This window comes from Anolis carolinensis, chromosome 4 (genome assembly GCF_035594765.1).
Source record: "Anolis carolinensis isolate JA03-04 chromosome 4, rAnoCar3.1.pri, whole genome shotgun sequence".
NCBI lineage: Eukaryota > Metazoa > Chordata > Lepidosauria > Squamata > Dactyloidae > Anolis > Anolis carolinensis.
Genome location: NC_085844.1, coordinates 80,061,012 through 80,078,008, shown reverse-complemented (window position 1 = coordinate 80,078,008; position 16,997 = coordinate 80,061,012). Strand labels below are relative to the sequence as shown.

Genomic DNA, 16,997 nt, shown 5'->3' with positions numbered 1-16,997 from the left:
CACAGTATTTCTCCTCATGTGGCCTGAACTAAGCCACATGATTCACTATAGACAGCTGTCCAACCTGGTGGCATAAACCAGAAACATTTGTCACATGCTTCTGTGAATCTTCTGTTCAGCATCCTAATTGCTTAATTTTTTTCATTTATTTAAAACAAAGGGGCATTTATTCTAGCTCTATACATTAGGAAGAAAGATTTCAGCAAAGTGAGAAAACATTCAAAATCCAATCAATTTTATTTATTTATTATCTTTATTTATACCCCTCCTTTCTCCCCATGGGGACTCAAAGTGGCTAACACTCCACACTAGGCAAGGTGCAATACGAAAGTTAAAAAAGCAATTAAAAACTATTTGCACTTTTCTGGCCCACTACCCCTTTTAGGAGCCAACCCAGGATTTTACCAAAGTGTGCTTCTTGTTTATTGGTATATGTGATTTTATTTGTTTATGATTTGTTTTTATTGTTGAATTTTATATTGCTTGTTGCCTGGGCTTGGCCCCATGTAAGCCGCCCAGAGTCCCCTCGGGGAGATGGGTCGGGGTATAAAAATAAAATAATTATTATTATTATTATTATTATTATTATTATTATTATTATTATTATTTTATTGTATGACACAGCAAACAAGATAGATATGCTGGATTTCGTATCACAAAATCACAAGTCGAACACTTCCCAAGTGTCTAGGACTGTGTGATGTATTTTCGGATGATGCGTACCGATCCCAGTAGGGTGGCCTTTTGCAGTTGACAGATTGTAATTTTGTCTATGTCTATTGTTTCCAAATACCAGCTGAGATCTTTTGGCACGGCACCCAATGTGCCGATCACCACCGGGACCACCTGCACTGGTTTCTGCCAGAGTCTTTGAAGTTCAATCTTGAGGTCCTGATAGCGGCTGAGTTTTTCCTGTTGTTTTTCGTCAATGCGACTGTCACCTGGGATGGCGACATCAATGATCCAAACCTTTTTCTTTTCCACAACTGTGATGTCTGGTGTGTTGTGTTCCAGAACTTTGTCAGTCTGGATTCGGAAGTCCCACAGTATCTTTGCGTGCTCATTTTCCAATACTTTTGCAGGTTTGTGATCCCACCAGTTCTTTGCTGCTGGGAGGTGGTACTTCAGGCATAAGTTCCAATGAATCATTTGGGCCACATAGTTGTGCCTCTGTTTGTAGTCTGTCTGTGAAATTTTCTTACAGCAGCTGAGAATATGATCGATGGTTTCCTTGCAGAGTCTGCATTTTGGGTTATTAGCTGATTTTTTTATCTTGGCCTTAACTGCATTTGTTCTGATGGCTTGCTCCTGGGCTGCAAGGATCAGGCCTTCTGTCTCCTCCTTAAAGGTCCCATTTGTGAGCCATAGCCAGGTATTATTATTATTATTATTATTATTATTATTATTATTATTATTATAGCAATTTAACAGTAGCAGTGAGGTAAAAACAAAATTAAAATACAGCAGATACACTAAAATAGCATTTAAAGCTCATATTTCCCCAATCCCACCACAAGTACTTATTGAGTTGCAAGGCTCCCATTGTACCGTTCCCACATGAATGTTGGCACACAACCGTTCCCTCCTTGGAATTGCAGACAGGGCTATAAGCCTTTCCATGACCTTTACCATTTTTATTACTAATATGCTGTGTTCGTTTCCTGTGCAGAATGGGGTGGTGGTGGTGTGGAGGAACTTGTCACAGTCCTCTTGTCATGGACTGATCACAACCTGGTCAGGTTTAAATTTTCTGGGACTCCAAACCTCCACAGGGGTAGAGGACTGATTAAGATGGTCCACCCCAGGAGGCTTATGGATCTGGATGGATTCTTGATGGCTCTTGGGGATTTTCCTGTCATCTTGCCAAGTGATTCTATCAAAGCTTTGGGTGACCTCTGGAATGGGGAAATGGCCAGGGCAGTGGACACAATTGCTCCTGAATGTCCCCTCTCATGGAGCAGAGCTAAACCAGCCCCTTGGTTTTCCAAGGAGTTGGCAGCAATGAAGCAAGTGAGATGGAGACTAGAGCAATGTTGGTGGAGAACTTGAAGCGAATCCGTCTGAGCACGGACTAGAGCATATTTGAAAGCCTACTTGATGGCAATGGAGTCAGTAGAAAAATCGTTCATTGCTGCCAACATTACACTTGTAAAGAACCGTCCAGCAGAGCTGTTTTGAGTGATCAAAGGGCTATTACATACTAGTCCTCAAGGACTAGTATGCTTACTGTGATGAATTTGTGCGGCACTTTGAAAATAAAGTCACTCAGATCCATTCCGACATGGATGCTGTTATTGATACACTTCCAGTGGATATAAATTTGGCTTCTGGTTGTCCAGTGTTGGTTGATACCTTTCAATTTGTGCAGCCTGAGGATGTGGACAGGATCTTTGGAGAGGGGAAGAGCTACCACATCTATTCTAGATCCTTGCCCTTCCTGGCTGATCTAACAGGCCAGAGGGGGACTGGCAGAGTAGGTGAAGGTGGTGGTCAGTGCCTCTTTGGAGCAAGGCAAAGTTCCAACTTGCCTAAATGAGGCAGTTGTGAGACCTATATTTAAAAAGCCATCCTTGAATTCCTCTATAATGAACAAGCATTGGCCAGTGTCCAACCTTCCCTTTCTGAGCAAAATCTTGGAGCATGTGGTGGCTTCCCAACTCCAGGTACTTCTGAATGAAACAGACTATCTAGATCCATTTCAATCTTATTTCAGGCTTAGCTATGGAACAGAAACAGCTTGGGTGACCTTGGTGGATGACCTACGAAGAGAGCTAGACAGGGGGAGTGTGTCCCTGTTTATTCTCCTAGACCTTTCAGCGGTCTTTGATATCATTGACCATGGTATCCTTCTGGGTCAACTAAGTGGGATGGGACTGGGAGACAGTGTCTTACAGTGGCTCCTGTCCTTCCTGGAGGGCCATACCCAGAAAGTGGTGCTGGGGGACTCCTTTTCGAACCCCTGGCCATTGCCTGTTTAACATATGCATGAAACCACTGGAAGAGATCATTCGGAGTTTTGGAGTTTGGTGCCACCTATATGCAGATGATACTCATCTCCAGGGCCGGCCCCACTATTGAGGCACCTGACGCCGCCGCCTCGGGCGCAGGCCCGGGGGGGCGCCGTCAGGCTGGGCGGGAGGCGGGGCACCGCCCTGACGGTGCCCCGCCTCCCGCCCAGTGCGCCCTGGCCCGTCTGGCCTTTTCTAGCTGGCCAGACTGCAGCGGAGGTCCCTGCAGGCCGCAATCACGGCCTGCAGGGACCTCCGCTGCAGTCTGGCCTGCTAGAAAAGGCCAGACGGGCGAGCGGGAGTAGCGTGGGAGGCGGGGCCAGCTCTGACGCCGCTCCCCCCCCCCGCCCAGCGTGCCTTGGCCCTGCCTCCCACGCAGCGTGGGAGGCGGGGCCAAGGCACGCTGGGCGGGGGGGGAGCGGCGTCAGAGCTGGCCCCGCCTCCCACGCTACCCCCGCTCGCCCGTCTGGCCATTTCTAGCAGGCCAGAGTTCAGCGGAGGTCCCTCCAGGCCGCGATTGCGGCCTGGAGGAACCTCCGCTGCAGTCTGGCCTGTTAGAAAAGGCCAGACGGGCAAGCGGGAGTAGCGTGGGAGGCGGGGCCAACTCTGGCGCCGCCCCCCGCCCAGCGTGCCCTGGCCCCGCCTCCCACGCTGCGTGGGAGGCGGGGCCAGGGCACGCTGGCGGGGGGGCGGGACCAACTCTGGCCCCGCCCCCCTCACTATTCGCCCTGGCCCCGCCTCCCACGCAGCGTGGGAGGCGGGGCCAGGGCACGCTGGGCGGGGCCAGGGCGCCGGTGGCGGGGGCGCTTTTCAGCCCCCCCGCTTCACATCAAAAAATATCTCCGGCCGGCCCTGCTCATCTCTACTACTCCTTTCCACCTAAAGCCAAGGAAGTCATCCTGACCCTAAACTAGTGTCTGTCATCAGTAATGGACTGGATGAGGGCAAACAAATTGAAACTTAATCCAGACAAGACAGAGGTACTCCTGGTCGAAAGACAGACCAGGGAATAGGGATCCAGCCAGTACTAAATGGAGTCACACTCCCCCTAAAGACACAGATCAGGGCCGGCCCCACTATTGAGGCACCTGACGCCGCCGCCTCGGGCGCAGGCCCGGGGGGGCGCCGTCAGGCTGGGCGGGAGGCGGGGCACCGCCCTGACGGTGCCCCGCCTCCCGCCCAGTGCGCCCTGGCCCGTCTGGCCTTTTCTAGCTGGCCAGACTGCAGCGGAGGTCCCTGCAGGCCGCAATCGCGGCCTGCAGGGACCTCCGCTGCAGTCTGGCCTGCTAGAAAAGGCCAGACGGGCGAGCGGGAGTAGCGTGGGAGGCGGGGCCAGCTCTGACGCCGCTCCCCCCCCGCCCAGCGTGCCCTGGCCCCGCCTCCCACGTTGCGTGGGAGGCAGGGCCAAGGCACGCTGGGCGGGGGGGGGAGCGGCGTCAGAGCTGGCCCCGCCTCCCACGCTACCCCCGCTCGCCCGTCTGGCCATTTCTAGCAGGCCAGAGTTCAGCGGAGGTCCCTCCAGGCCGCGATTGCGGCCTGGAGGGACCTCCGCTGCAGTCTGGCCTGTTAGAAAAGGCCAGACGGGCAAGCGGGAGTAGCGTGGGAGGCGGGGCCAACTCTGGCGCCGCCCCCCCGCCTAGCGTGCCCTGGCCCCGCCTCCCACGCTGCGTGGGAGGCGGGGCCAGGGCACGCTGGGCGGGGGGCGGGGCCAACTCTGGCCCCGCCCCCCTCACTATTCGCCCTGGCCCCGCCTCCCACACAGCGTGGGAGGCGGGGCCAGGGCACGCTGGGCGGGGCCAGGGCGCCGGTGGCGGGGGCGCTTTTCAGCACCCCCGCTTCACATCAAAAAATATCTCCGGCCGGCCCTGACACAGATCCACAGTTTGGAGATCCCCCTGGACTCGGCATTGAACTTGGAGACCCAGATATCTGGGGTGGCCAGGAAGGCTGTTGCATAATTAAAACTTGTGTGCCAACTGCACCCGTTCCTCAGGAAGCCAGATCTGACCACAGCAGTACATGTCTTAGTTTCATCCAGCTCTACATGGAGCTGCCTCTGAAGAGTGCTCAGAAACTGGTCCAAAGAGCTGCAGCCAGGTTGTTAAGTGGGGCTGGCTGCAGAGAGCAGACAACTTCCTACTGAAGCAGTTCTACTGGCTGCCAGTCTGTTCCCAAGCAAAATTCAAAGTGCTGGTTATGACCTTTAAAGCTCTAGATGGTTCAGGTCCAGGCTATTTGGATAACCACATCCCCTTGTACAAACCTGCCCAGGCCCTGAGATCTTCAGGAGAGGCCCTTCTCTCAGTCCCACTTCCATCTCAAGCACAATTGGTGGGAATGAGAGTAGGCCTTCTCTTTTGGTGGCTGCCTCTTGACTCTGGAACTCCCAGAATGGCCCCCTCCCTGCTGCAGGCTAAAATCTTTTTATACAAACAGAAGGAGATTTTTAAGATCATGTCAGGAGCTGCTGTGATTTTATATGCTTTTATGGATTTAACATGAATCAATTTTAATATTAATATTAATGACGTTTTATTGTATATTTATTGTATATTTTAAGTGGTATTGTAAGGTAATTGTAAGCTGCTTTGAGTCTCTGAGAAAAAGTGGGATATAATAATAATAATAATAATAATAATAATAATAATAATAATAATAATAATAATAATAATAATTTGGCTGAGTCTTCCAGTCATCTAAAGCTATTGCCACTCTGTCATGTTTTTTTCATTCTCATCTCTGAACTGTTTATGTCAAAGAATAACAACAAGGTTTTCCAAAAATATTGCACGCCAAATTACATGAATTCACAAAATGTTGGAACATTCTGAATTTGTTGGTGAAGGGGAAAAGAATTACTGGAAAAGTTACAGAGCTGCAGACTGTTCTTCATAAGGAGGGCCTTTTTGTTCCACAAAAATATCACAACGATTTTTGTGTTTACTATTAAGAAGATGCCTATTAACTTCAGTAACCATGTGGATATATACTGATTACTTTTCAAAATGCAAGTTAACAAAGCATCTGTGAAGCCGATGCCTCTCAATGCATTTCAGGGTTTTTTTTGTTGGGATTGGTTGTTTTGTTTTGTTTTTTTGCTTAGATGATTCTGTATTAGCAAATGTGCTAATATCTTTAAGGGGATTAGTGTAGATGTTTCAGATGAAATGTGCTACATTTTTAAGACACGGTTGTGCAAAGCAGAAAGCAGTGTCTCATATAGATATCATTGACAGCATTGCCATTTATTTCTCTCCGTGTCTCAAAGAAAGCATCAAACAAGCCTATTACAGTGTTGCATCAGGCTTTAACTGCTTGGAAACTGCATATGTCTATATGACATGTCAACCAGAAAAATATACATTAGAATTCTCAATATACAACTAGAGAGTAAGCCTGATTAAAGATGGTAAGCATTACTTGGTAAACATGTGCACCATATGTGCATAATATAATAATGGAAGTACTTAAGCCTTTTAAGAAGATCCGAATAGTTAAGAACATAATTTGGATGTTTAGTTGTCTCTCGCTTGAAAGTAAAGGTATGAAACTTAAAATAGTGGCAGGCATTTTTATAATAAGGAAACTGAAATATGTGAGGGAATAGAAATTGGGGGAAATTGTCTTTTGTGCCACGGTTTGGAGAAAATGTTATTGTCAGTACTATCCAACCAGAAATGAATGCTTGCAAACTGTGATTTTTTTATGATGTGGATGTGCACTTGGCCCTAATTGCTGATGTCATAATGTAGTTCAGATATTCTACCCAACACATTCACTGGAGTTGAGGGCACAAGACCCCCATGAAAACGAGAAAGCCACAAACTGAAAAAAATACTCTCTTAAGTTCTCCACCATGATTCTGTAATCACCTGAAGTTGACTATAGAATCACTCTGCTCCTTCTAGGAATATCTAGATCTTCCAGCGTGACTCTATGGTCAACGTTTTGCAGAATCTGTGAATAATCAAATTCACAAAAGTCAAACCAGCAAGTGTGGATGGATGCCTGCATATAGAAAGCATAATATCAAAGGCTGTGATTTACTAGAAAAGTTTGGGAATGGGATGTTTTCTTTCACATATGTAATTTGGGATATAACATCATAATTGTTGGAAATTCATCATCACTGTTAGTTTTTACTGTTGTCATTTCTGGTCACACTAATGCTAACCTATCACTGGTTTTTCTAGGACAGGGAGTGTGTAACTTACACAAGGTCAACAGTGGGTTTCCGCAGTCAATTGGGAAATTAAATTGTGATCTCAAGCCAAACACTCAAACCAACAAGTAACTTTAATCAGGAGTGGGTGATAGTCGGAAAGATAGTCAGATTGGCCTAGGTATTCTGTATATTTGGATATCTATTCTGAGGCTTTATGTCTTCTTCATAATGGCTGCAAAAACTCCTACTGCACTTGTGGAAACCAGCTCTAGGGGCTTTTGCAAAGGAAATTGGGATTTTTCTTCTAATCTATCCTTGAATGGTTTTCCAGAAGCAATTCGTGACTGCTTCTTCTAATTATCAGATCCCAGATTATTTTTATTTTCTTTCAGCAACACAAGCTCAAAATCCAGCCATTACCCATGACTACTTTAAATAACGATTACTTTCTTAGAATACTTAGAACCAACCCAGAGTTTGGAAAGGTTACCGTACTTTGCAGACTATAGCTTCCAGAATCAGCATGGCTATTTTGGAAAGGCATGACTTTTTAGAAATCATAACCTTTTGGAAAACGAGAATCTCCATAACCTTTTGGAGAAAAAATGGCATTCACAGCCATTTGAAAATCATAACCTTTTGTAAAAGTATGATCTTCCAGAGAAGATCCAGAAACTTGTCTGAATAAAATCTTCTCTTCAGTGGTATATATCCACATATACTTATACAAGACAATTTGGCTTTCAGCTTTTAGACTGATAACCTGGTTGTCTCTGATCTGTTAGGAACAGAGATTATGCTAATGCACAAATATTGTATAGCAGTTCTTTATAAGTGTCCTTTTCAGTGCCCAAAAACATCTATTCTCCCATAAAACATCATGTTTCTATATCATGCTCTCAAGTGACAAAAAAGTAGACTTTGTTAAAAGTAATGTATCTGCTTTACTCACAACCTTCATGTATTCAGCATACAGGTACATAACTTCTCAATCCAGTTACAGATAGGTTTTGAAATAGTTTCTGTGTGCAGATAACACAGGGCATCTTTCTTACAATCAACAGCAACATGAGTTTGCTCTTAACAGTCCAAAGTCTCATGGCGTCTCATGAAGTCTTTGCTCTAATGGAATCTGAAGTTTAAAATAGAGTCTGAGCTCAGAGTACTCACAGATCTGATCATGTGGTCTGCAGCCCCTCCCACAACCTTAAGAAACATAGGAAAGCTGCATGTCATAGCACACATATATAATATGGTAAGCAAACAGAAACATATACAAAACAAATTACTAGTGGAGACCCGAAGAAGGTTGCTATTTCCAACAGGCCATCATCCTGAATGAAGCAGTTGTAGTCCAAAATATAACATTTCCAAGCTCTGCAGGTGAACAGAACCAGTTGTATGACCAAATAGAGATATGTGGGTTTCATAGCCATGTTTCTAAAATAGCCCCTAGTTGAATGAAGGCATGGTCCCATAGACAACCCAAAATGTACCCGTCATTGAAGAAAGTAGGCAATATGGTTTGAATCCTTTCTGGTCTTGATTCTACATAGATTTTAAGTGAATATTTGTCCATGGGTATGAGCAACTTATGATGCTCCAAATATTGTTGGATTTCAATTCTGATCAAAATCAGTAGTAGGGTGTGATAGAGTTGGAATCTAATAAGGAGGACCACACATTGAAACACTGTGCACAGAACTGTTATGCTCATTGCATTCATTACATTTATTGAAGTTTTTTTTAATTGTGTGTGCTATTATTTTTTAGATACTATGTTTGATTTTCTTTATTATCCATTGAGTAGCAAAACAAATACACAGGAAGGCAGACTTTGTTAAAACAGATAATGGAAGAAAGTAGATTTAATTAAAGTAGTGAAGCATATCATAGATGAAATTTAAGAAATTAAGGAAGCATGACACATTATGTGTCATTAAGATTTTGGTTGTCATGTTCCAAAATTACATTAGGGGAAAACATAGGTTTCATAAATAGAATTAAATACAGACATTTCCAGCTAAATTACCCATTATCAGTCTTTCATACCCAGTGGTGTAAAATTTGAATGTCTCCTGGTACCCATTCCCTCTGTTCAATATGCTCAGAAATGATAAAATCCCATTACTCTGCCCTATTACTATACACTCATAAAAATGTTGATACCAAATCTCTTTGAAGTGTAATGTAATCATGATAACAATGTAACAAATAGATATCACTTTTTACCCAATGGACCGAGTCCTCTGGGAAGTTTCCCTGTATAAATCCTTTAGAAATTATTAGTAAGGGCTGTGGAGATGCTATTAGCTAACTACAGGGAGTGGGGTAAAACAACCAGTATATTATTTTTGAATTGCTTAAGACAGGGATGAGCAGTATGTCGTTCAAAGATGCAACTTTTCCCCCAGCCCCCACCCAAGTTTTTTGAACAGTTTCAAAATGCCGCATTGCTACTTTGAATTATCCCAATGCTCCCAAATCATTACAAGCATTTTTATTCTGAAAGAAAACTGACATAACTTTATACTGTTGCACTTGACCTGCCTAGCACCTTATAGTTAGCCACCCCAACGTTGAACCCCTGGTCACAGTATCTTGGCCCGTTGATGGAGTATTTTGTTAGTAGTTTTTAATTCTGCGGTTGATTGATTTGTATGTTTTGTGTACTTATGTTCATTATTGTATTATGTTTAGTTGTTGTATGGTTTTAAGTTGTTGTGTGGTTTCCTTTGCTATGTTGGAAACTGCCCTGAGTCCCTTGAAGAGATAGGGCAGTATATAAATGAATTATTACTATTATTATTATTATTACTATTACTAATATTATAATTATTATTACTATTACTAGTATTATTATTCCTAGGCAGCAAGTAATGCAAATACTTTCTTTTTTTGTCTTGTTTTTCCCAAAGCTCTGGTTTACATGGGGGTGACAATGTCACAAAAAGTGGACCTGGGGGCCTTTCAGACATGAGACAAGTGCCAACCGTTGTGATCGAATGCGATGACAATAAAGAAAATGTGCCTCATGAATCTGACTATGAAGATTCTTCATGCCTCTACACGAGAGAAGAAGATGATGAAGACGAAGATGAAGATGATGATAGCTCGTTATTTACAAGTAAGGGATCTTCTGCTCCTCATCTGCATTTAATTTTTTTATATATATAGATGCAAAAGACATGCTACACCAGTGGTTCTCAACCTGTGGGTCCCTAGATGTTTTGGCCTACAACTCCCAGAAATCCCAGCCAGTTTACCAGCTGTTAGGATTTCTGGGAGTTGAAGGCCAAAACATCTGTGGACCCACAGGTTGAGAACCACTGTGCTACACAGAAGCAGAGCAACATCACTGTATTGGAATTCCATTTTTCTCTTCCCTGCAGACTTGGGGAAAAGCAAACTGCTGCAGCCTCTCCTAGCTTAAATGTTTTTCCTTATTGATAACTTCTGCCATCTTGACCATGCACTGCTATTGCTTGGCCACATGATTCCCCGTTTTCATCTGTGAAATTTAGGAGCATATATAGGGGCCCCAGGGCAGGAATTTGTGGTGGATCCTTCAGGAGTGTTAGAGTAGCAAGATAACAAGTGTTGATAAAGTGCCCTTCATAGTTGTTCACAAATAAATATTTGTAAGCCACCACAGTATGAAACATGGAAGCCTCCGCTCCCACACTTGCTCTTAGAGTTCCAGTCACATTTAATGGGACTAAAGGAAGTTATTAGCTAAAGAGGAACAATATGACTCCTTCTCCCTTGAATTTATAGCTTGAATTAAAGGCTCTGTGGCAAGTGATTTTTTTATTGTGTCAGAAGCAACTTGAGTACATACTGCAAGTCACTTCTGGTGTGAGAGAATTGGCCGTCTACAGAGATGTTGTCCAGATGTGTTACTGCAGTGATTCCCAAAGTGGGCGCTACCGCCCCCTGGTGGGCATTGCAGCAATCCAGGGGGGCAGTGATGGCACCTATTAGGACACAGGGTGGGGCCAGGGGAGGGGCATGGCTTCTTCCCAAGAGCCCGAGACAGGGCTGAAAATGTATACCTCTCCTGAGGCGCTAGTTGGGACACACAGGGCAGAGCTAGGGAAGGGGGCAGGGCCTCGTTCAAAGAGCCCAAGACAGGGCTGAGCCTCTATACCTCTCCTGAGAGACCTGTTAGAGCTAAAGGGTGGGGCTGAGGCGGGGGGTGGGGCCTCTTCCCAAGAGCGCAAGACAGGGCTGAGCCTCTGTATACCTCCCCTGAGGATCTTGTTCAAATACAGGGACGGTGTATAGAGGTTCAGCTCCATCAGGCACTTGGAAGAGGCCCTGCCTCCTCCTCTAGCCCCACCCCCTGCGTCCTGGCAGGCACCACAGGACAGAGATAGAAGCTCAGCCCTGCCTCAGAGCTCGTAACTCCGCCAATCCCAGTCCTGGCCGCCCATTTGTAGTCCCGTCCACCTCCCCCTACCCCTCCCAGCCCTGCATCTTGGACTAGGGGAGGGAGAGGCTCAGCCCCGCCCTCTTGAGCAGGAGCCATGCCCACCCCTCTAAGCCATGCCCCCCTTTCCATGGGGCACTGAGTAATTTTTTTCTGGAAAGAGGGCGGTAGGCCAAATAAGTTTGGGAACCACTGGGAGGCTTCTCTCATGTCCCTACAAGCTAGAGATGACAAACGGGAGCTCACTCCGTCTCACGGATTCAAACTGGCAACCTTCAGGTCATCAACCCAAACTGAAGGCAAGTGAATAAGTGCAAGGCATTACAGTCATTCAGTTCAATGCTGTAGCTTTGATGCAGTGGAAGATTTGGAAAAATTGCTTTTGGATGACAAGTTGCAGAATTCCCCAACAGTATGAGATATTCTGGAAGCAGTGGTCCAAAACATCTCCAAATTGTCTTTTCCAAGCTCTGCCCTATTAGGGCTCCAGGACTCTTGTATTGCTGTGAATGGCAGCAACATTCACAGCATATTCAAAGAAATAAGGAAGATAAATTTTTACTTTAAAAACAAACCCATTCCCAACCAAAACCCCCCACCATAAATGTGTTTTGGTATGTCCTCCTGGATATAATTTAGGAGAAGTGGCTTTCTAATTTTTCCCCTCTTTTTACCTTAGGTTCTCTTGCCATGAAAGTCTGCAGGAAAGATTCTTTAGCCATCAAACTTAGCAACCGGCCATCCAAACGAGAGCTGGAGGAGAAGAACATCCTCCCCATGCAGACAGATGAGGAGAGGCTGGAGCTGAGGCAGCAAATAGGGACCAAGCTGACAAGGTGAGGACCGTGTGCTGACCTGCAGAGAGCAAGTCACCTTTTAAGTCTGTGCCACTTACATTTCTCCAGTTGTCTTCAATAATTCAGTCGGGTGGTTGATGACTATATTTCTTGTCTTTCCTCCAAGATATTTTTTTAAAGTGTATGGTTCTAACCACTCCCCAAAGCCCTGACATAATAACCTTACCTCTTCTTCCTTGTAATCAACAAAATTGAAAGAGGCTGAATTTTAGCTGGACTGTGACCCTTGGGTATTGTAATGAGCTTAGTCATCCAACTTGAGCAGGAAATTTCAAAGCTTAAAAATAGGAAGCAGTGCTCCCGTCTTTACGTTCTGTTCCCAGTCTCACTTCTTCATCTCTCACTTGTCACATTACTCTTTCAGGCTGCTTTATCTTTTGCAAGAGGAGAAATAGTTTAATAAAACAATTGAGGTCAGCTTCTGTTATACATCTGACAACCTTTGCATCCCTGTGAACTTCAGCTGTCCAAAATTGTTATTTCCCTCTGACTTTTGCCCACCTCAGCCAGCATGGGCAATGGCCAAGAGTGGCGAGTAAGTGATAGTCCAACAACCTCTAGTGAACTGTAAGCTCCTTGACTGTCCCCTTAACACAGCCAACATGTGTAGTTCTTAACTTCTATAAACTAGCATCATCAAGTTAAATACTGGCTTATTTTCATATCACTAATTCCCAATCTGTGGTTCTCCAGTTGTTTAGGACTTCACCTTGCAAATGCCAAGCCAACTTGGCCAACTGTCAGGAATTCTGTGAGAACCACTGCCTTGCATGATATAGCCACCTAGTACATACGACTTTAGGAATTAAGAAATATTTTACTCCAGATGTTTTCTCCTTTAATAACTGTCATTGGTGACACTACTAGAAAAAGGAAAATAGCATTTTACAGCTGTATAATGAAGCATGTGAAACACAGCTTGGTATAGTGGCTAGAGTTTGGGGATAAGACTCAGAGAGATCAGAGTTCAAGTTTCTAATAATAATAATAATAATCATCATCATCATCATCATCATCATCTTGAAGAAAAAAACATCTTGCCAGATGAACAGAAAGGCAACAAATGGAAAAGCAGGGGCACAAAAGACCAGTTATTGATTGACAAAATGATTCTGGATAACTGTAAAAGCCGAAAAGCTAATCTTTACATGACGTGGATTGACTACAAAAAGGCCTTTGAACTCACTCCCACACAGCTGGATCATCAAGTGCCTGGACGCCATCGGGATTAGTAAAAACGTTGGCACCTTCATTGAAAACATGATGGAGCACTGGAAAACTGAACTGTTTGTTGGAAATGAAAGCTATGGACTTGTCAACATCAGGAGAGGAATATTCCAGGGAGATTCATTGTCCCCTCTGCTTTTCATTATTGCCATGATCCCTCTGTCAACAATCTTACAAAAAACAAATCTTGGCTATCAAACATCTAAGAATTCTCACAAAATTTCGCATCTGATGTACATGGATGACCTGAAGCTATATGGAAAAACGGAAACTGAAATCCAGTCTCTGACTAACACTGTCCGAATTTTTAGCACTGATATCAACATGGAGTTTGGCTTGGACAAATGTTCGACAGTGGCATTGAAGAAGGGAAAATCATTGAAAGTGAGGGCATGAATATGCCTAATGGCCAAACAATAAAGTGTGACCAGCCAGAGGCCTATAAATATCTGGGCATACTACAACTGGACAACATCAAGCATGAACATATGAAAACTGTGGTCAGCAAAGAATACACACAAAGGGTCAGAAAAATTCTCAAAAGCAAGCTCAATGGAGGCAACACCATCAAGGCCATAAACACCTGGGCCATACCTGTCATAAGATATACTGCTGGCATCATAAACTGGACACAGATGGAACTGGACAATTTGGACAGAAAAACAAGAAAACTCATGACCATTCATCATTCACTGCACCCTCGCAGTGATGTTGACCGGCTGTATCTGCCTAGAAGATCAGGGGGCAGAGGACTCTTACAAGTAAAACAAGCAGTCGAAGAAGAAGAACATGCCCTGGCAGAATATGTAAAGCAAAGTGAAGAACCTGCTTTGATTGAAGTCAAAAATCAGAAACTCCTCAAAGCACAGCAGACAAAAAACCAGTACAAGAAAACCACACTACAAACTAGAGCTGACAGCTGGCACAACAAAACATTGCATGGAAAGTTCCTTGACAAAATTGAAGGAAAAGCTGATAAGGAGAAGACCTGGCTCTGGCTCACAAATGGGACACTGAAGAAGGAGACAGAAGGCCTGATCCTTGCAGCCCAGGAGCAAGCCATCAGAACAAAGGCAATTAAGGCCAAGATCGAAAAATCAGCTGATGACCCAAAATGCAGACTGTGCAAGGAAACCGACGAAACCATTGATCATATCCTCAGCTGCTGTAAGAAAATTGCACAGACAGACTAGAAACAGAGGCACAACTATGTGGCCCAAGTGATTCATTGGAACTTATTCCTCAAGTACCACCTCCCAGCTGTAAAAAAAACTGGTGTGATCAAAAACCTGCAAAGATAATGGAAAATGAACACGCAAAGATACTGTGGGACTTTCGAATCCAGACTGACAAAGTTCTGGAACACAACACACCAGACATCACAGTTGTGGAAAAGAACAAGGTTTGGATCATTGATGTCGCCATCCCAGGTGACAGTCGCATTGACGAAAAACAACAGGAAAAACTCAGGACCTCAAGATTGAACTTCAAAGACTCTGGCAGAAACCAGTGCAGGTGGTCCCGGTGGTGATGGGCACATTGGGTGCCATGCCAAAAGATCTCAGCCGGCATTTGGAAACAATAGACATTGACAAAATTACGATCTGCCAGCTGCAAAAGGCCACCCTGCTGGGGTCTGCACGCATCATCCGAAAATACATCACGCAGTCCTAGACACTTGGGAGTGTTCGACTTGTGATTTTGTGATATGAAATCCAGCATATCTATCTTGTTTGCTGTGTCATAATAAAATAATAATAGCAACAACTTCATTTGTATCCTGCCCCATCTCCCTGGAGGGACTCGTGGCGTCTTACAAGACAACCACAATGCAACAAAAGCAACATACATCAAAACATTAAATCAATAAAAATAGACCCCGCACAAAGTAAGAATTAACAAACATATAATAATTAAGATAAAACATAGAAAAACAAAATAAATTAAGCAAATACATAAACAATAAGTAATAATTAAAAACTGTACTATTGCACTCAGCAATGGAAAATAATGATAATCATCATCATCATCATCATTGTGTTGTCGAAGGCTTTCATGGCCGGAATCACAGGGTTATTGTATGTCTTTCGGGCTGTGTGGCCATGTTCCAGAAGTATTTTCTCCTGACATTTCACCCACATCTATGGCAAGCATCCATAGATGATGGCTGCCATAGATGTTGGCGAAACGTCAGAGAGAATACTTCTGGAACATGGCCACACAGCCCGAAAGACATACAACAACCCAATAATAATAATCATCATCATCATCTTACCCGCCTCTCCTCATGGCTCAAGGTGCGTTACTACATAGCAAAAACACATAATAATAAATATTGTAAAAAATACACATATTAAAAATATTTATACAAAATATATATGTTAAAATATGCAGAACAAAGATTAAGATATACTGAATACAAGACATGAGTTTAAAATTCAAACCACTGCATGATCGTGGGCAAATCAAAATCAGTCTCAGAGGAAGTCAGTGACAAATCTCCTTTGAATTAATTTTTCCAGGAAAACTTTATACTAGCCTCACCATAAACCGGCATCAACACAAAGGGACAATAAAAACAACTGCAATGAAGTGTGCAGATTTTCTGTCGACTTACAGAAGGCCTTTTCTTTCCAATGTATGTAGGGAATCAGGGATCCTCTGGGTATTGTTGGACTGCAATCCCCACTGAGCCTCACCATTGTCTTTAGAGTATGACCCTTGTATCTGCAGGGATATCTTGCAAGACCCATACACTCCTTGGATACCTGAAACAAATCCTATATTTCAACTATATGTGGACTTGAAGTTGCATACAATAGCACTGGCAAATCTAGAGAGGCCCACAAACACTTCCCCGGTGGGGGCATTTTTTGAAGCATGCGTAAGTGAAACTATGGATTATCAAGTCGGTGGATAAGTAAGTTGTACCATACTATCTAGGGATAATGGGAGTTATAGTCCAACAACATCTGGATGGTAATACATTCCTCATCTTTGTTCTAAGAGAAAACTATGTTGTTTGGGTAGGAAATGATGACTTTAATATTGTGGAGTCTTGAAGTGAATGAATGACTCATTTACCTCTTCAGTTCTTTGGAAATATATATGTCTACAGGGAAAAAAAATAGCATGAAATTCTCAGTTCTAGGCATGAGCTAGAAATCATTTGCATATGTATTAGGGATTCTGAGAAACAGCTGGTAGAATTCTCTTGTAATATTCGAATGGAGCAGCACTGTTCTTCAGATCACCCATTTGAGTAGCACTACTTTAGAAAATGTTGCCACGATATTCCCATGACTTCT

The 16,997-nt window shown here is 43.9% G+C and overlaps 1 protein-coding gene across 6 annotated transcripts in view; it reads left to right on the top strand.

The window, feature by feature from the left end:
* Positions 1-16,997, top strand: part of phactr1 (phosphatase and actin regulator 1) — a 352,956-nt gene that overhangs the window by 309,981 nt on the left and 25,978 nt on the right. For all 6 annotated transcript variants that reach the window (XM_008108838.2, XM_008108837.2, XM_008108841.2 and 3 more), the window contains 2 exons: positions 10,092-10,300; positions 12,285-12,441. In XM_008108838.2, the coding sequence (XP_008107045.1) occupies positions 10,092-10,300; positions 12,285-12,441 (366 nt within the window). The remainder of the gene's footprint in view (positions 1-10,091; positions 10,301-12,284; positions 12,442-16,997) is intronic.